Source organism: Triticum aestivum, chromosome 1D (assembly GCF_018294505.1).
Source record: "Triticum aestivum cultivar Chinese Spring chromosome 1D, IWGSC CS RefSeq v2.1, whole genome shotgun sequence".
In the NCBI taxonomy this organism is placed as follows: Eukaryota; Viridiplantae; Streptophyta; class Magnoliopsida; order Poales; family Poaceae; genus Triticum; species Triticum aestivum.
Genome location: NC_057796.1, coordinates 350,951,911 through 350,972,027, shown reverse-complemented (window position 1 = coordinate 350,972,027; position 20,117 = coordinate 350,951,911). Strand labels below are relative to the sequence as shown.

The window sequence follows — 20,117 nt, the reverse complement described above, 5'->3', positions numbered from 1 at the left end:
AAAAAAAACCTACGATCACGCAAGATCTATCTAGGAGATGCATAGCAACGAGACGGGGAGACTGTGTCCATGTACCCTCGTAGACCGAAAGCGTAAGCGTTATGTTAACGCGGTTGATGTAGTCGAACGTCTTCACGATCCAACCGATCCAAGTACCGAACGTACGGCACCTCCTTGTTCAGCACATGTTTAGCTCGATGATGTCCCTCGAGCTCTTGATCTAGTAGAGGGTCGAGGGAGAGTTCCGTCGGCACGACGGAGTGGCGACGGTGTTGCTGATGTGATCCGCGCAGGGCTTCGCCTAAGCACTACGACGCTATGACCGGAGGAGTAAACTGTGGAGGGGGCACCGCACACGGTTAAGAAACAACTGTTGTCCCTTTGGGGTGCCCCCTGCCCACGTATATAAAGGTGGGGGGAAGGAGGAGGCCGGCCCAAGGGGGGCACCAAGGGGGGAGGGGTCCTACTAGGACTCCGCTCCTAGTAGGATTCGCCCCCCCCCCTTTCCTTCCAACGGAGAGGGGGAAAGGGGAAACGAGGGAGAAGGAGAAGGAAAGAGGGGGGCCGTGCCCCCTCCCCTGGTCCAGGTCGGATTTGGCAAGGGGGGGCGCCACCTCCCGTGTCCTACCTCCTCTCCTCCACTATGGCCCAATAGGCCCATTAACTTTCCCGGGGGCTTTCGGTAGCCTCCCGGTACTCCGATAAATCCCCGAACCTTATCAGAACCATTCCGATGTCCGTATATAACCTTCCAATATATCAATCTTTACCTCTCGACCATTTCGAGACTCCTCGTCATGTCCGTGATCTCATCCGGGACTCCGAACAACCTTCGGTCACCAAAACACATAACTCATAATACAAATCGTCATCGAACGTTAAGCGTGCGGACCCTACGGATTCGAGAACTATGTAGACATGACCGAGACACATCTCCGATCAATAAGCAATAGCGAAACCTGGATGCCCATATTGGCTCCTACATATTCTATGAAGATCTTTATCGGTCAAACCACATAACAACATACGTTATTCCCTTTGTCATCGGTATGTTACTTGCCCGAGATTCGATCGTCGGTATCCTCATACCTAGTTCAATCTCGTTACCGGCAAGTATCTTTACTCGTTCCGTAATGCATCATCCCGTAACTAACTCATTAGTTACATTGCTTGCAAGGCTTATAGTGATGTGCATTACCGAGAGGGCCCAGAGATACCTCTCCGATACAGAGAGTGACAGATCCTAATCTTGATCTATGCCAACTCAAAAAACACCTTCGGAGACACCTGTAGAGCATCTTTATAATCACCCAGTTACGTTGTGACGTTTGATAGCACACAAAGTGTTCCTCCGGTATTCGGGAGTTGCATAAGCTCATAGTCAGAGGAATATGTATAAGTCATGAAGAAAGCAATAGCAATAAAACTTAATGATCATTATGCTAAGCTAACGGATGGGTCTTGCCCATCACATCATTCTCTAATGATGTGATCACGTTCATCAAATGACAACACATGTCTATGGTTAGGAAACTTAACCATCTTTGATTAACGAGCTAGTCAAGTAGAGGCACACTAGGGACACTCTGTTTGTCTATGTATTCATACATGTACTAAGTTTCCGGTTAATACAATTCTAGCTCTAATAATAAACATTTATCATGATATAAGGAAATATAAATAACAACTTTATTATTGCCTCTAGGGCATATTTCCTTCAACTTCCACTGCCAAACTTCACTCACATCTCTCCTAAGCGGGGAGCTTAATTTGGACCGTCATCTAAAAATGCAAGAACTGGATAATTGTACACGACGACAAGCGAACGCAAAGATCCCTTAACCATCCCGGGCTTGCGCCACCACACTCGATCCAACTGCCCTTGTCTTGATCATCTTGAGCACACATGCACAATATACTTAACGACCATGCCCCCAATTCAGGTTTCTTGATAAAAAAAAAGCATAGACTCTCCACCCTTTAATGTGATCTTAGCTGAGGCCTCAAACATGGCCAATACCTAGTCAAGCACCGCTTGATTTTCTCTCACCCTCGAAAGGCCTGAGTTCATTCTAGAGGCTCACAACCACTTTATATGCAAGGCATCGTTAAGAGCTTTGAGATTCTAAATCCTAAGACTCCCACATTCCACCGTTGCGCATACCATCTTCCAAGCGTCCAGGCCTTGCCGCCTCTAGCATGATCCAAGCCCGCCCAAAGGAATCCACTCTGAAGTTTGTTGATGGCTTTCAGCGCCCAAAGGCGGCAGAACCAAGTCGAGCATGTGGTGAATCCCCATGGAAGAAATGCATGCATTGAGCAACATGATCCAAGGTCCCTTGGCAATAAACCCCTACTTCTATCGTGATATTTCTCATGAACTCTTTGAGAATATTGTTTTCACACATTTTGTTTTGATAGCTAGGTCTGAGTACTAGAAAGCTCGGTTTGTAGAACTTGGTGTGAAAAATGTCAAAATTTGGGTTTAAAATATCTAAAATTCATGATATCTCACTATGTTTGTGCTTGAAAGGTTGTGGGCGAACTTTTGAAAGGAAAACCTATTTATTTTGAAAAAAAAATATGGAGAAACAGAAAGAAAAGGGAATCACAATACTATGGATAGTGATTCAATCAAATCGGCTCATGGTTTGCACCATACGGAGGAGTGCCAACAATATGTAAACTTCTTTCCACATATGGTTTGACCTATAGAGATTCCTATGTTATTCAAACTATAGCCAAACTATCTAAATTCATGAGTTTGATTATAAACCAAAGTAGAAGCCGGTGATCAATAACAATTTGCAAGCCCCGTCACTACCTTCGCACATTTCTACGGAAAAGGCACAATACATTTTAAATTCTAGGATTGTAGAAACATCCCTACAAAAAGAAAAAAAATACAAGAGAGTTACAGGGGGATCCATTGTCTTCAACCTCTTGAACGAGTGGATACGACACGCTGCCACCGCTCCCTGCCAGAGCCGACCAAACCTTTTTTGTGACAAACGGGAAGTCATCAACACCTCAACCCTAATGGACCAACGACACCACAGAATTGAAGCCATCGTTGGAATCATATAAGATCGCCGGCCGAGGCATTCGAGCACTGCCCATATCCAGCCCCCTCCACCATCAAGACGAAGAAAGGAGGCAGAGCATCACATCATAGTCATCACTAAAACATCCACCAACCTCCAGATCGACGCCAGAGCAACCAACCGAAGCGCTATCACCACCACTCGAACCAGTGCATAGGCACCAATTGCACCTGCATAAACCGCCAGATCCAAACAGATCCATCGGGACCAAATCTTCACAAGCCCACCGTTGTTGTTAGAAGCACCGCCAGGGAGGGGACTAGGCGGGGCATTATTTCGTCTTCACGGTGCCATCGCCACTGCCTCCTCGCCCTAAACATGACACAAACACAAAACTCTTAGCACAAACGGAGCAGGATCCCTCCTGTGAGCAAGAGGGTGGGGTCCACCATGCTTCCAAGGCTCCAACATCGGAGGCAAGGCGGACCGGCGGGCGGCACCGACGGGAGTGGGAAAAACCTAGTCCAGACGAAGAGGGTATGAGACTTCTTTAGTCTAATGTTTACTTTTCACTAACATTTACAAGCCCCACCACTACGTTTGCACTAATGTTTACTTTTGACGCTAGTAACATTTACAAGCCATATCACTACATTTGCACTAATGTTTACTTTTCACTAACATTTACAAACCCCACACTACATTTGCACCGATATGCTTGTATCCCCTGCAAGCACAACACAAATGATTTGCAATCCATTTGCTCGAGCCTACTACACTATTTTTGGTGTAAATAAATTATTAAAGGATGTCGACGTACCCTTTGAATCGAACCGTGTAAATGGATTCCGCAGATATATATTATTTTCCATATGCGTGTGGCGTGTGTTTGCGCCATATCTCACATATCGAATCCAAGCTGGAATTTTGTCCCATCAAATTAGACACGATCGATATCTGCCCTGAAAATCCTGAAGGCGGTTCCCATATAAAGTATATCTGCATGCACGTCTGATGGGCACATGCAACTACCAGGAAGGCATCGAATGCGTGCTCCGTCAGCACCGATCGAATCTGACGTGCTCAATATCTAGCTGGGTATCTAGGTACGTAGGACACAGAACTTGTTCATTTCCAACATCTGCGCGCCGGGGAAGATCCATTTCATTTCTGTTTCTTACTTTTCTCGCGAGTGGCGAATAATAAACGCAGCTGTTGCGACGAAAGAGCATATTAGTTCGACAACAGATATAGATTTTTTTTCGAACACAATACAGATGCAGACACACCCACGTATGTGCATACACTCACCTCTATAAACGCGCACACACCATATTCCTATGAGCACCTTCGAAAGACTGATCTGGCACACCATCTTGAGATTGACAAAGGCCACAGACGCCTTCATAGTCGTCGGGAACATCTTCTCGAACTGAACGCACATTGACAGAAGGTCTGGAACAAATCCAAAAAAATGCGAGTATCAATGTCAAATTTAAGACTTGGATTTTGGTGGGCTGAGAATGTCACTGTCCTTCTGACTATCCAGCCATAGATTGGTTCGTGATGACATATATAGATTAAGAGTACTCATAGATGAACTACATGCCGTATATATGCATGCATGCCGTCATGCCGTATATATTCGTGGAGGAATCCTAATGGTTTTGTCAATTTCTGCGAAGCCAAGTGATGTGGGGACAATACACGGCTGCGAGAGGAATTTTCAAGCGGGACTGTGAGGCTCAAGGATAAAATTGTGGCCCTGCATACCTGGGCTGGGCATGCATGCGGTTGTAGGCTTGTAGCCGCTGCATATGGATGCAGAGATTTACACTTGCAAGTGTGAGGAGTATTATACTGATCTTTCGGTGCAACTTTTGGCGCCAAGAACCCTGCAAATTGCCTCGGATGAATATAATCGCCGTCGCGCGAACTTTATCCGTTGCAGATACGTGTTGTTAAATAGTGCTGGTCGTGCATGCTTATCAGCCACATATGTAGCTTCCACGCTGGCTGGAACAGCCATCGCATCGCATCGTAGATAACACGTCACACGTCCACTTGTGTATTGTTTCTCAAGTTGATGCATGAGTGCTCGCACCGTGCTACTTTGAGCTCCAGTGCATGCTTTGTGGCCCTTGGGGTCTTCCAAATATGCAGCCTCGTAGTGTTAATCGACAATGCAATTTAAAGAAACACTCGCAATAACAGACATGATGATTTCTACATCCAGCAGTGTTCCTGAGTGTTCCTGTTGCCGCTACATGCTTTCTCTGTTGATTTTCCAAGCTGTCTCAGCCTGTCACCGGCCGTGTCAGCAGCTTCTGCCTTCAATTGGTTTTTTTCTCGTGTCACGCAGACGCTGACAAAAGGCGCGCGAGCGGGGGAACCGCTGTGTCGCCTGCTCATGCAGCCGGGCCAATGCCGCGCAGACACGGGAGCAAACGGCAAAGCCTCGCGGGCGGCGGCGTCACGGCGCACCAGCTGAGCCCACATCACCCGCCACTCGACTCCGCCTCACTAATTCACGAAACCGGCTCTCGACGCGAGCGGTGATTCGGTGCCCGGCCGGGCTCATCCGCCATCTCCGACCGGGTATGAACAGTAAATACAAAATAGTTCAAAACCTTTAAATTCTTTTGGCATCAAAGATGATCGAATGCGAGATGTGTGTGTAATGTTTCAAGCAGTTTGGACATCCGGACATCCGGGGACCTCCTTGCGCACCTGAGCATCTTCGAAGCCAAATAATTTCTTTGAATTTCTTACTATTATTTTTTAATTTATTGTTCATCGAGTACAGATGAACCCAAGCTCAAACTTGAATTATCGGCTCTCACCCGATTTTATAGATAAAGCACATAAACAATACACGACGAGAAGAATACAAGGTAGTGAGGGAGCTCTCGTACACAGAAAATCCCAGGATAACTGATCAAGACATACACACATGATTATTGCCGGAAACAAAAAAACAGGAGGGACTGAAGACTACGCCACCCCCACTCCCTATGACGCCTAAGCTCCATGACAACACCCTCAGAAGGGATAACGACGCAAAGTGTCATTGCTGTCGGGTCCAAATAGATAGGGTCTTCACCCCGGAATCCTGGCACGAAGAGGAGAACCCAATGATGCCCACGGGCGTCGCCATCGCTAGCGTTGAAGCACGGGGCTTTTACCCAGCAGCTCACCCATGACAGCAAGAGGCCCTTAGGACAACCGCGATGAGCACATACCTCCATATCCGGATCTGGACCCCGTCACTGCCAACGACAGAGAACATTACCGAGACACCCGTGCTATACCCCTCGTCGCCCCACGACCAAGAGGCATAGTCACCGCCGCCGCCATGAAGCCCGCGGGAGAGCGAAACATGGGGACCACCATCCGGGGCCGCCGCCCCGGCATCCAAGCCTCGAGACCCTGCCAACCATGCACATCACGACAACCATGGATAAGTTCACCGGCCCGATCAACGGATCCATCTTCTTCTATTCAAGCACAGTAGCAAAGAACTAGCTACTCACAATACACCAGTGGCACGCGAGCACCCGCACCAGTGTGGGAATAAGAGCATCCATGCAGCGAGCGAAGCCGCCGACCGGCGCCGGCCCCGCCACCTACGTAAGCTCCGGCCCCCACAACCCCGGGGAACGGCTATAAATACGAGCCCGCGCCGCTTGTATTCCCTCAGGCGAAGGAGCAACGGGCACACACCACACCACTCCTCCACTCCACTCAACTCCACTCCCCGGCAGCACTTCACGTACCTAGCCAGCCAGCAATGGCGATGCAGCAGGGAGGCGGCGGCGGCGAGGGGGAGACGCTGATGCAGCGGTGCAAGCCGTACGTGGCGATGATCTCGCTGCAGTTCGGGTACGCCGGGATGAACGTGATCACCAAGGTGTCGCTGAACCACGGCATGAGCCACTACGTGCTGGTGGTGTACCGCCACGCCTTCGCCACCCTCTCCATCGCGCCCTTCGCGCTCTTCCTGGAGCGCGGCAAGGCCCGCCCGCCGCGGATGACCCCCCTCGTCTTCCTCAACATCTTCCTCCTCGCCCTCATGGGCCCCGTCATCGACCAGAACTTCTACTACGCGGGGCTCAAGTACACATCGCCCACCTTCTCCTGCGCCATGAGCAACATGCTCCCCGCCATGACCTTCGTCATGGCGGTCATCTTCCGGATGGAAAAGGTGGACCTCAAGAAGCCCAGGTGCATGGCCAAGGTGGCCGGCACGCTCGTCACGGTGGCCGGCGCCATGCTCATGACGCTCTACAAGGGCCGCGCCGTGGAGATGATCTGGTCCAGGCACGCGCACCTCCCCGGCCCGCACCAGGACGCCGCCGCCGCCGCCAAGGACTGGTTCAAGGGGTCCATATTCCTCATCATCGCCACCCTCGCATGGGCCTCCCTCTTCATCCTCCAGGTCTATATATATAGCTAGCTCGCTTCCCTCCCGTCCATGCAACCATGCATGAACTGAAAATCCTAACAGTTGGTGTTTCGTGCATGCAGGGCCCGACGCTGACGAGGTACAACGCGCCGCTGACCCTGACGACGCTCATCTGCTTCGTGGGCACCCTGCAGGCCATCGTGGTCACCTTGGCCATGGAGCATACCACCGACGTCTGGAAGATCGGCTTCGACATGAACCTCCTCGCCGCCGCCTACGCCGTAAGCCTCACAGGCCATACTAGCACCATCAGATCGAGACAATAATTAAACATGGCATGGTACTGATCATGAATCTCTGTGAATATGTATGTGTGCAGGGTATCGTGACGTCTAGCCTTGCCTACTACGTGCAAGGGCTGGTGATCCAGAGCCGAGGCCCGGTGTTCGCCTCGGCCTTCAGCCCGCTCATGATGATCGTGGTGGCCATCATGGGCTCTTTCATCCTCGCCGAGAACATCTACCTCGGAGGGTACGTGCATCAATCCTCGTCTCCATGATATGAATCACCATGAGAGACAAGATCGAGCAAATAGTCAGTACATTCTTGCTGTTTGATATTTTCAGGATCATCGGGTCCGTGCTGATCGTGGCCGGGCTCTACTCGGTGCTCTGGGGGAAGCACAAGGAGGACGTGGAGAAGAAGGAGATCGAGGCGACGGAGATCCCCGTGGCGATCAAGGGCGTCGAGGGCAACGGCAGGATCATGGACATGGTCGAGCTGGACGAGGTGGAGCTGGAGAAAGCCCAGGCCAACGGCAAGGCGGTCACCATCTCGGTGCCTGCCGGCGCCGGGGAAGCCGGCATGCAGCGCGACGACGAGAACTGATCGATGGAGCAAGAGATAGGTGGATCTTGATGCTGTGGTGGTGTGGTGGTCTAGTGCTCTGAGCAGTGGTGGTAGTAACAGTAAGAGTATAACTGGTCTTCCTGGTGACGAACCTGGTAAAACATATGCTGTGAGGGAGAGCTTTGTAACGTCTCTAGCTAATTAAGCCGATGCTTTCTGTCTGTGGTAGCCTGTCTTATCTATCTGCATCTCTTGTATCAGCTACCCCCTTGGGAAGTTAATTATGACATATGAACCATGATTATGCATGCCATACCTCAGCTAGCTCTTCCAATCCTATATGAGGAAAGTGCTTGATCATGTCAGGCTATCCTGCTTCCTAACTCCTCGCCTAGTGCACAAAAGGAATCATAGTCTTTGGGCTCACATGACTGATTGGACGTGGGATTTGTGGGCAGGCAGGCAGGCAGCACTCCTCAAACTCCGAAAGAGAAATAACCATATCTCTTTCTGCATTTCCCATATCTTTTCAATTCTACATATTTGTCAAATGTGCGTTTTCGCTACGTAATCGTTCGGATGCGGCGGTTGGCGCATAGCCGTATGTATCTTACATTATTCATGAACTTTACCCCCATTGCATCTTGAGAGGTTAGTTAAGATAATGCTCCCACCATACATGTGATGTATGTGCTAGTGATTCCGAGAACCCTCTGTCTTAAGTAATTGGCAACTATGGCCTTAAAGAACCAGGATTGATTAACTGGTGACGGGAGCCAGGAATAAACATTCCCCCGGAAAAGAAAAGCATGGAATCCTACCTAGCGCGCACTCGCAAAGATTCAGTGTCAAGTCTTAAACCAGCATGAATCTCCTTTAGCCGGGAATAAAGATTCGAATCCGAGGTCCCATCCCCGGGCAAGTTGGTGCCCCAAAGCCCCGGGGCCAGGAACAAGAACAGTTATCTGAATCATGTGCCCCCTGCCTGCCTGCCTGCCTCCTCCTCCTCCACCACCTTTCTCATGCTCCGTCTTTTCGCGGTGTCGATCCTGGGCACGGCATGGCGGACCCGGTCGATCGATGAGCCCTCGTAGGTCCCCTCCCTCCACCTCCCTGGCTTCCATTGCCTTGGGGGGAATAACAGGTTGCAGATGAGACTGAGATGTGCCAATGCAAGTTAATGGATTCTACATCACTGGCTACTTGGAAACCGAAAAACACGTGTCGCGCTGCAAATTGTCCAAGGTTATGGGTACATATCACTCCTTGTCCTGGCTCTAGTTAATCATGTTTTAGACAGATCATTACCTAAACAACAACAACAACAACAACAACAACAACAACAACAATAACAGTACATATAATGGCAAGTTTTTAATCACGCAACATGTCATGATTGATCGACATAGCGTCTTGGGAAGACATTGCAAGACGACAAATAAAATGCGTGCTCAAATTGTTGGAAAACGCATTGGCTATGCCTACACATGCAAGATACGTTTCAAATTGTAATTCTGCTTTATTAGCTCCTTTTTTCAGCTAGGACAGCACCAAAAAACGCACGCTTGTGACTTATCTGACCACTTAGCGTGTAAGATGCTTGCTCCAGTTGGTTTTACGAGTAGACGATTAGCGAGTCTCCGAGCTTATCCCCCTGTAATCAGCCAGGGAAAGTGCTCATACCGAACATCGGTCGACGTCTTGGAATAACCGAAAGCCTTCTATGTGCAGAGAAGCAATGCGTAGCATAAAGCCAACCACACTCATAAATTAGTGTTTCTACACTCAGCCCACACGCAGCAATTCGCTTAATCTCCGAAAACCAATGAAACTCGCTGTATGGCAAGTAGGTAACCTCAGCAGAATGCTAAAAACAGGGGCAGAAATGCTAATAGAATAAAGAGAGTAGGCCGTGATCTTACTAAGATACCTTGTTCCAAACCAGAAAATGATACGGCATGGGCATAAAAATAAGAGTGAATTGTCAGATGGTGATATGCCAAAGGCCAAACCATGTCACCCCCCTCAAATTGCAAATATACGATACCCATAAACCCGAATCGCCTTCTTGGTTTTTGTCTCTTGATATCCTGATATGTTGTAAACAGGCATCATGGGTGCTCTAAACAGCATGTATGTATGGTGTATCATAAGCTCCAGCACAGGTTCAGAGGTGAAAAAAATTGTGGCCCCATCTATAATTGAGATATCCGTATCACCCGGAGCCAATAAAAGAAGAGATTCATAGATGACCAAGCCAACATTCAACCAAGGATAGAAACAAATTGTCACAATTGGTGGAACTTTTGTACTTTAACCAACACCTGATTTTTAACACGCCAAGTAACATCAAGAACCCTCGTGATTTAACTTTGCGAAAAATTACCAGAACAGCTTATGCTCAGTGCTTTAACTAACATGTAAAGCACTTTCTGTTGAGTATTTGTCGATATTAACGCCACCGTCGACTTCTTGGGCACCCGAGGCAGTGAGATCACCGATTTTCTGCTCATCCGACTCGGTATTCACCGTCAATAGTTCTATGTGAAGCGGCAGCAGACTCCCTATTGGTTTTATTTCCATGTTATACCTGAACTATGGTGTGAACTAGTTGTTCATGTTACATATTGTGTGTTACACTTTGGTTTGCTGCTGGTGTGAAATAAACCTGAAATTTGTTACATCCTGTGTGTCGCAGTACGGTTCAAGACCTACACGCCACAAAAAATCCCCCCCCCCCCCCCCCCCCCCCCCCCCCCCGCACCCCCTGGTAACATCACCACTGTCTTTTAGAAAAGTCAGTCAGTAGGTAGTTCAGGCGCGTCGTCTTGCGAGGGAAGGAGTAATTTCTTCCACTTTCTAAGTTGAAAACCACCTGGCTGCTGCTGTGCTCGAGGATAATAACAGAGACCTAGTTGTAATTAACAATGAGCACCATTCTTGGTTCCAAGGTCGCATTTTATTAAGTTTCGCACTGAAGGAACACCCATAAGTTCAACTAAAATGCCAACTAGATGAATGCTACTTTGGGATCAGATCTTGGGGGCATATGTCACTGAATTCTTTAGCTGGAGATTTACTGTGACTTTACCTGCTGGATTAGCAACAAGAGAGTAAAGAGAGTAGACATGAAGCACCAAAGCTGCCTTTAGAATCAATGGAATGACCAGGCAAGGCACACTAACATGTAGTGTGCTTGAGTGAGATCATTATACTAGAACTGAGCACAGGCAACTACTAATGAAGGCTGTGCATGAGGGAAAAGAGCTACACCTCAGAAGGAATCTGAGATTGTTCGGTCATGTGATGGCAAATTTCAAATTCACACTGACATATTTCCATATTTTACCAACAGTTTTGTTGATGACTTTTAGTCATTAAACATTGACACTAGAAGGTAAGAGTTTCTAAACATGAGATCAAAATAACACTAGAAGGTAAGGCTTTTGGATAAGGCAACAAACTGCTGAATCCTAATCCTGACTGGACCAGCAAGAACTGTGCTTTTTTTCACAAAACGATAACCAGAGATCAAAATAGCTATATATAAGACGGATATTATATAAAACAGAAAGCTTCTTCAGCGCAAATATCTGAGATATGGATCGAATTTATATTCTGCAGAAGCTGAATGCAGCACAAATAGGCAGGAAAAAGAGCACAAGCATTGTGCAGGAGCAGAAACAGGTTTTGCATCAGAGTTAAGATCAACGATTCGAACAATTCAAGCATTAACAATCAGTTAACCTATATGAGACCAAACGTATGAAAGTACAGGCTAGAGGCCAACTTGTCAGGGGTGGTTACATTTTCACATGTAAGAACTGTCTGAGCAATCCTTGGGAAGAGAAACATAATTTGCCGGTATAGAAGCAGCTGTCTTGCCAGTATCCTTCATTTTTCCACAAGACAAGCCTCCCTTGCGTGAAACTGGGGTAGACACACGCCGGCTGTTAGGAGTTCCACCAACAATGTTGACATTAGTACTCTGCCCAAGAGGTTTCCTTGCCGAAAGCGGGCGCATAGGACTAGGCTTTGCTCCATATGGCGCACCTTGTTCTGCTGCAAACTGTTCTTGTAGTTTCTTAAGTTCCTGAAGATAGTTAAAACATTTCAGCAACCTATTAGAGTTGAAATTTGTAGCAGGAAAGCCAACTTACAAGGTAACACACCCATCCTAACTCTCCTATCAACTCCCCAAATAAGTGATGTAGAGAAGAGAACAAAACATCTAACATGTGATATGGTGAATGAGAATTGTAAGAGGCAATTTGAACTATCCTAACGAGGGAATGGCTCGATTATTACTTCCATGTTGATCATTTGTACTCATGATACTGAGCCAGATTTGAATATATATCTCCAGAAATGTTATCAGAGAAGATTTCAAGAAAGCTAAAGAGGGAACCTACAAAGACACCAGACACACACACTGATGAATGTGACAGATTGAGTGGAACAAGAGGCACGGAAAATATGAAACAACCTTGTTGTATCATATGTATTCATGATACTGAGCAAGGTTAGAATATATTTCTCCAGAAATGTTCTCAAGAAGCTAAAAAAAGAGGCCGAACACACTGATGAACAAGGATTGAGTGGAACAAGAGGCATGGAGAACCAACCCGTGATCGACGTTTTTCCTCTTCCTTTTGTTGTCTTTCAGAGGTGTATTTTTCTAAGCTATCCAAAAGCCTCTTCTGTAAATGAATGCGGCAAATGTTACATAATTAAGATGAAATTGGCAAACTGAAACATATTCGTTTGAAAAGAGCATTTGGTAACTGAACTTGCCTTATCATACATAAATGACATGCCCTTCTCCTTTTCCCAAGCTTTAACTTTAGTAGTCAAATTCTCCAGCAGGGCTACATGGTAAAACAATATTGAAGTTGAGAAACAGAGGTATCAACAAAAACTTCTGTTAGAGAAATCAAACCTAAACATCAGTTTCCCGCAAAAACAAACTAAACATCAGTAGGACAAACACCAGAAAACAGAAGGAAATGAGTGTCAGAGATAGTTAAAATGTTATAACTGCCGTGCATTGTAAATTTAACTAACTGGGTGTACCTGACTAACAGGTGCATCAAATGACCCATAAGCATGTTTCCAGAAGATTTCACATTGTTGAATATTTTAAATAAAGCTTCAGTTATGTCCAACTATAGTATTCATCTAGAACAAATTAAGCAGCGGGTAAAATTCAACATACTCACAGCTATTGTCCAAGCAATCCAAAATGATAATCACATGAAGGCTCATCCAAACAATAGAAATTTCCAGTAGAAACACACAGAAAAGTATAGAGGCATACATGGAATTTTGCTGACCAATACCCTTGCCTTCTCCGCGCGCTTGAGATTTATGTGAGCTCCTCGACCAGCATTATAGCGATTTTGATCCTGAAATTGAGACCATATAAATCGCCTAAGGCGGATGCAACAATGCAATACTTTGACTAAAGATAACTAGCTGGTCGATTAACCATTGGAACAAGTATAGACCAAAGAGCATTTAAAGATAAGAAGAAGAAAAATTCAATTTACCCCCTCATATTCACCAAGCCAACCCTCCTCTTCAATTGCTGATGTCCATTTTTCCACCTTTTCTAGAATGTCCTTTCTACTTAGAGCAAGATCTCTTGCTTCTGCAATTCGGTCATCCATATCTGTAAGCAGCTCTGAGAGATCTGCTCTACCTACAAAACAAAATTTATGCATTGTCAAATTCAACAGGTAACAGTACTGTGCCATTAGGGAATAAACGAAGAGCAATATGGTACTCCCTCCGGTCCTTTCTAGTCTGCATATAAGTTTTGTCCGAAGTCAAAGTATCTCTACTTTGACCAAACTTATAGAAAAAAAATATCAACATACACAATGCCAAATCAATATTGTTAGATTCATTATGAAATGTAGTTTCATAGTTTATGTGTTCGGTATTGTAGATGTTGATATTTTCTCATATAAATTTGGTCAAACTTTACAAAGTTTGACTTGACCCAATTCTAATACGCGGAGTAAAAAGGACCGGAGGTAGTAACAGTAAAATGTCTTCTAAAAATAACTGAGTACTTCTAAAAATAACTGAGTACTGTGCCTTTAGGAAACTACCGTTGAGATACTTAGTAAAAACAACTGAGTACTTCTAAAAATAACCTCATGTTTGAGTATTATCAGCCTTTACTTCTGCAATTAAATATTGCCATTTATTTTAGACTATTGACTTTTTGTATGTGAATGATGTTTTCCACATTACCATAGACGATATTGATGATTAAATCCAGTTGTTTCTGGAGATGTTTTTTTATCATGATTAATGCTCCACAACTTTTATGCCTTAATGCTTCGAGTCTAGTAGAAATATGCAATTGTGCTGGGTCAATTGCCAAGGGAAATAAGTTGCTATGATGGATATGTTAAAAGTAAAGGAACTGAGTGCTCCAAGTTTAAAACTTGTGTCTGATGTGCCAACAAATCCAGAACAGTAGCTCAAAAAACTTACTGTAAGAAACAAAGACAGCTTTTAAACAAAATAGTGCATACAATATTAAGAAAACAGCATTTCAACAGAACAGCAATTTTCTCATCCAACTGCCCATTGCTGCATGCTCTTTTAGTTTTCATAAGAGCTTATTCAATTTTTGTGTCAAAATTGATCTGCCTAAATATTCAAGCTGACACTAGAAGACACAAAGTTGAAAGACAGTTTCAGAACCTACAATTGCATTTGACTAAGAAATTCACAGAATTTTAAGGTGAGACAGAAACGGCAACGTTATATAACTAAGGAGCACCAGTTAAATCATGCATCAGGTAGTTCTTAATGGAAACAGAACTGTATAAAATAACTTCAGTTATGTATCTTCAGGATGAAAGGCATGGGAAAGAAGTGAACCAGAATCAATAAGTTCAGTGAGAATCTGCCACTCATGATCGCTATCAATATGCATGTGAACACTTCTGTAGATTTCTTCAAGCTGAGTCATTTTCTTCAAGACAAGCTCTTTCATTTTGCTAGCTTTCAAATGCTTCAGTCTCTTGACCTCAACCTCTACCTAAACAAGGGGGGAAAGGAATTTTACATGAAAATTAGTATAATTTGAAGAAATTAGCTTGATGAAAATCCAAAGAAAATAAGTAAATAAATAGACAATCAATTGTAACCTTCTCAATAAGGTCATGTGCAAGGCATCCTTGGGGCATCACTCTATTGGGTGAGACTGAAATCAAAGAGGTAACATGATCAAAGCATTTCTGTTCATCTAATGGTGTGTCCATTAGACTCCATAACTCAATGAGTGTGCTTCCAAGATCTTGTAGCTGCAATAGATAATGCAAATTTCAACAATGTGGATCTTTGATACAAAGAAATATGGAACAATATTTAGCAGAAGTTGAAAGGAAAGCATGCTAAAGTGCACAAGTCCATAAACCATACACTGGTCAAGAATTAAACAGAATTAGGATGGCAATTACAGTATGAATGTATGATTGATTGAAGAATTTTGAGCGCTGCCCAATAAACAAATAGACAAATGTCAAACCATGTCATGTATAGTGTATGTGAATCATAATGGAATGACATAAAACCAAAGAAATCATACTACAAAAGGTTTAGAAAATAATCATGATATGCTTTGCTAAGCTGAATCACATCATAATGTCAAGTCTCAAATTCAATGACTCGCATACTGGAGGTCAAATAGTAAAACAATATACGCCAAGGTGAAAGCACTGAAGTAAGATACATGCAGACCCCTGCTTTATTAAATGTACAGGTAAATTGAATCATAAAAGTGACAACCAAGACAACATACTCGACAATTCAGAAAAAATAAATCATGGTATGATTTGCTAAGCTGAATAATATTATCAGGTCAACTACTCAAACACAATGCCAGGCCCATACTGGAGGTCACCAGTAAAAATATAAAAACTAAGGTGAATACATCAAAGATACACACAGACCCATACTTTTGTTAAATGACTAACATGAACAGCAAACATCAGTACCTTCCTGAGCCTCTGTTTCTTTTCTTGATTTAGTGCATGAACTGTTCCTGCAAGCCTATCAAGTGTGCTATCACTTATACTCATGGATTTGATTCTTTCCAATTCAACAAAGCTGGGATGAACTTCATATAATGTCTTCTTAAGATCAAGAGACATCATGTTGCACATTTCATTAATACACTTGATCTGAGCATCAATCTTTTGCAGTCTGAGATTCTGAAAACATCAGGACAAACAATTTAAGCGTCAGAGTTGAAAGATGCAGGAAATGATAGGCTTATACCAGGTGCCTAACCTTTTCTGTCTGGAGTTCATTAAGCTGGGTTTTCAGTTCAGCTAGTCTTCCTGTAGATAGGTCAGTCTCATCCACTAAAGGAGCTGCAGGATCCCCATGATTAATAGTTCCTGAAATCTCAGCTTGTAGACGAACTATATGCAGCTGAACAGCCAAAAATTCATTTATGCGCTCATCTCTCCGCCGTCTCAGATCGTCCAGAACTGGCTCTAGTTTCGTAAGTTGTTCCATTAATGTACCCCCAAGCTTCTCCACCTAAAAAACAAAAGCCAAACATAACACATAAGACTGGAGCATGATATCAGCAAAAGGCATGGAATTGGAAGGGATCAGGAAATAATATATATTTTGAAAGGATCAGGAAAAGAATTCACTGACCCTAGAAAAGGATTCACGCTCTCCCAGAGCAGAAAGTATCTTTTCTATCTCAGCTTCGCCCAAGGACATGACTTGAAGCAGGTCTGCCTTTTGCTTTCTAGTTTGTTCCACTTTCTTCCTGTAAACATTGAGGCAGTCCTCCTCCAACTGCAAGATCATCCTATCTCTTTCCAGTTCATCCGGGCCTATCTCTCCCCATAGTTCCTGAATCAACAAATGTAATCTTCAGCAAAAGGCTGACAGTACATACGGATCAAAGAAAAGTGGATACTTAGCAGTTAGCACCAGCAGACAATGAGGCAAACATGAAATAAAAAAAAGGGGGGGGGGGGGGGGGGAATTTGGGCAATGGCTTACCAGAATCATAATTACGGAGCATTAACTACGACAAGCAGTACAACAACCATCAGTAAGCACCGAGAGATGCAATGTGACCGAATTCGGGGATTATCCAGTAAAATAACCAAGACCAAGAAAACATCAAGAGATGCGCAGGTCACAGCCGAATTCGGGGACTAAGCCGCGAAATAACCAAGATCTTTTAACCAAGAAAGCATCAAGAAACGCAGAATCTACCCCCCCCCCCCCCCCCCGATTCCAGCACGCAGTTAGGAACCACAAGAGACAACAATAGGAGCCCGATCCCTCCCACAGACGTACATTTTGAACCCCAGCACGCATCCAACCGTTTCAAGCAAGTGCCCCGACTCCCTTCCGCGGCGCCTGCGACCACCGTCGCCACAACTTTCCGGCGAACGACGCATCACGAACGCGACGAGACTTAGACCGGGTCGGCCCTTTCCCCAAGAAACTAGCAACTAAGTCGTGCGCCAAGAAATGGAATCACAGGAGAGGCGGAACCGTACCTGCAGTTCCTGGAGGAAGGAGCCGCAGGAGGCGCGCGTGGGCGGCGGCGGCGGCGACGGCGGAGTCGCCATGGACGAGGACGCCGGGGCGATCGAAGAGGGCGTGGATAGATCTGGGCTCTGGGAGTGGCCTGCGGGCGCTCCCTCGCCTAGGTTTATAGGGAGGGGGGGAGGGGTTTGAAAGGGGAGGAGCGGGAGGAGGAGGAAGGGGAGCGATGGGACGACGAAGGGGGAGGGGATTTGAAAGCGGGTGCGGCGTTCTCGCCGACTTTGCTGGGCCGTGATTGAAATTGAAACTGAAGCCGGTGGGGTTGTTGCTATGCTCTAGGAGGCCTAGTCTACTCTGATTGATTGATCGATCCCGAGCAAGTGGCGTTCAAAATCTCCATGGCTTTTTTTTTTTTACTTTTGTACTCCTCCCGTCCAAAATTAGTTGACTCTCAAATGGATGCATTTAGAAGTATTTTAGTGTTATATATATATATATATATATTTGAGCGCCACGAAGAAAGTATTACTCATGGTTTAAGGATTATAATCCCATCTGGTAATGCCTATGGCTTCTTCTGCACCGGAACCAAGCCACGCAGCAGTACGACACTGGTACCTATTAGAGTTTGCGCGACTAGTATTATTAGCGCTATGACCAATGTCAGTAATATAAGAATTAGGACAATTCCATTTTTCCCCTAAATTGCGCCCACTCTTGTCTTTATCCCTAAAAAAATCAGGGGATTAACTTTCCTCCTCTTTCAGTCTCGTGCGCTTATGAAAATACCCCTCTATGTGGTTTTTGTCCGGTCAAAGGGGTTTGACCATCTCCGGAACATTCTGTGGACATTTTAACCCTCGTTGCATATGTCACTTACATGTGGGCCAGGGGAAATACTTTTCTTACTCACGACAACCCTATCCACTCTCACTGACTGGTGGGCCCAGTCAAAAATGACTAGGTCAGGTCAAAACTAACACATAGGTTGTAGTGTTTTACCATTAACAGAAATATTAACTTCAACAAAGCAGTATTAATTTCACAAGATTCCGCATTAGCATCGGGAGCAATCGAAGTACTAATAAAATCATTGTTGTTGCTATTGGAAAAGTCACACAATTTGGTATTATCCTGAGCCATCGTGACAAAGCAAGCAATCCAATACACGAGCACACAAAAAGCAAGTGAAGAAGACGAACAGAAGAGAGGCGAAGAAAAGGCGAATCTTTTCGAAAATCGTTTTGAAAGTGGGGGAGAGGAAAACGAGAGGCGAATGGAGAATAATGTAATGCGAGAGATGAGAGTTTATGATGGGTATTTGCTATGTCTTGACTTGGCGTAGATCTCCCTGGCAACGGCGCCAGAAATCCTTCTTGCTACCTCTTGAGCTTGCGTTGGTTTTTCCCTTGAAGAGGAAAGGGTGATGCAGCAAAGGAGCGTAAGTATTTCCCTCAGTTTTGAGAACCAAGGTATCAATCCAGTAGAAGACTACGCAACAAGCCATCGAATACCTGCACAAACAAACACCAACTTGCAACCAACGCGGCAAAGGGGTTGTCAATCCCTTCACGATTATTCGCAAAGTGTGATCTGATAGAGATGGATAAACGGTAAAGTAATATTTTTGGTATTTTTGGTTTATGGAACGGAAAGTAAAGATTGCAAAATAAGGGAACGGTGACAGAAATTGGCAAGTTGACGGAAAACTAATATGTTGTAAAATAGACCCGGGGGCCATAGGTTTCACTAGAGGCTTCTCTCAAGATAGAAATTATTACGGTGGGTGAACAAATTACTGCCGAGCAATTGATAGAAAAGCGCAAAGTTATAATGATATCTAAGGCAATGATCATGAATATAGGCATCATGTCCGTGTCAAGTAGACCGAAACGATTCTGCATCTACTACTATTACTCCACACATCGACCGACTCCTGTCTGCATCTAGAGTATTAAGTTCATAAGAACAGAGTAAAGCATTAAGCAAGATGACATGATGTAGCGGGATTAATTCAAGCAATATGATGAAAACCCCATCTTTTTATCCTCGATGGCAACAATACAATACGTGTCGGTTCCCCTTCTGTCACTAGGATCGAGCACTGCAAGATTGAACGCAAAGCTAAGCACTTCTCCCGTTGCAAGAAAACAAATCTAGTTGCCCAAACCAAATCGATAGTTCGAAGAGACTTGCAAAGATATCAAATCATGCATATAAGAATTCAGAGGAGATTCAAATAATATTCATAGATAAACTGATCATAAATCCAC

The 20,117-nt window shown here is 45.0% G+C and overlaps 2 protein-coding genes across 2 annotated transcripts; one reads left to right on the top strand and one right to left on the bottom strand.

The window, feature by feature from the left end:
• The first annotated feature begins 6,770 nt into the window (after positions 1-6,770).
• LOC123169857 (WAT1-related protein At5g07050) lies at positions 6,771-8,575 on the top strand. Its single transcript, XM_044587726.1, has 4 exons — positions 6,771-7,482; positions 7,572-7,730; positions 7,829-7,980; positions 8,076-8,575. Exons 1-4 carry the CDS (start codon positions 6,835-6,837, stop codon positions 8,335-8,337), a joined length of 1,221 nt encoding a protein of 406 aa, XP_044443661.1. The 5' UTR covers positions 6,771-6,834; the 3' UTR covers positions 8,338-8,575.
• Positions 8,576-11,972: 3,397 nt separating this feature from the next.
• Positions 11,973-18,109, bottom strand: LOC123182000 (65-kDa microtubule-associated protein 5). Its single transcript, XM_044594432.1, has 11 exons — positions 17,856-18,109; positions 16,990-17,193; positions 16,612-16,866; positions 16,317-16,532; positions 15,468-15,623; positions 15,199-15,358; positions 13,848-13,999; positions 13,616-13,703; positions 13,093-13,166; positions 12,924-12,998; positions 11,973-12,391 (listed from the first exon to the last, which is right to left on the bottom strand). Exons 1-11 carry the CDS (start codon positions 17,925-17,927, stop codon positions 12,110-12,112), a joined length of 1,734 nt encoding a protein of 577 aa, XP_044450367.1. The 5' UTR covers positions 17,928-18,109; the 3' UTR covers positions 11,973-12,109.
• Positions 18,110-20,117: the final 2,008 nt, after the last annotated feature.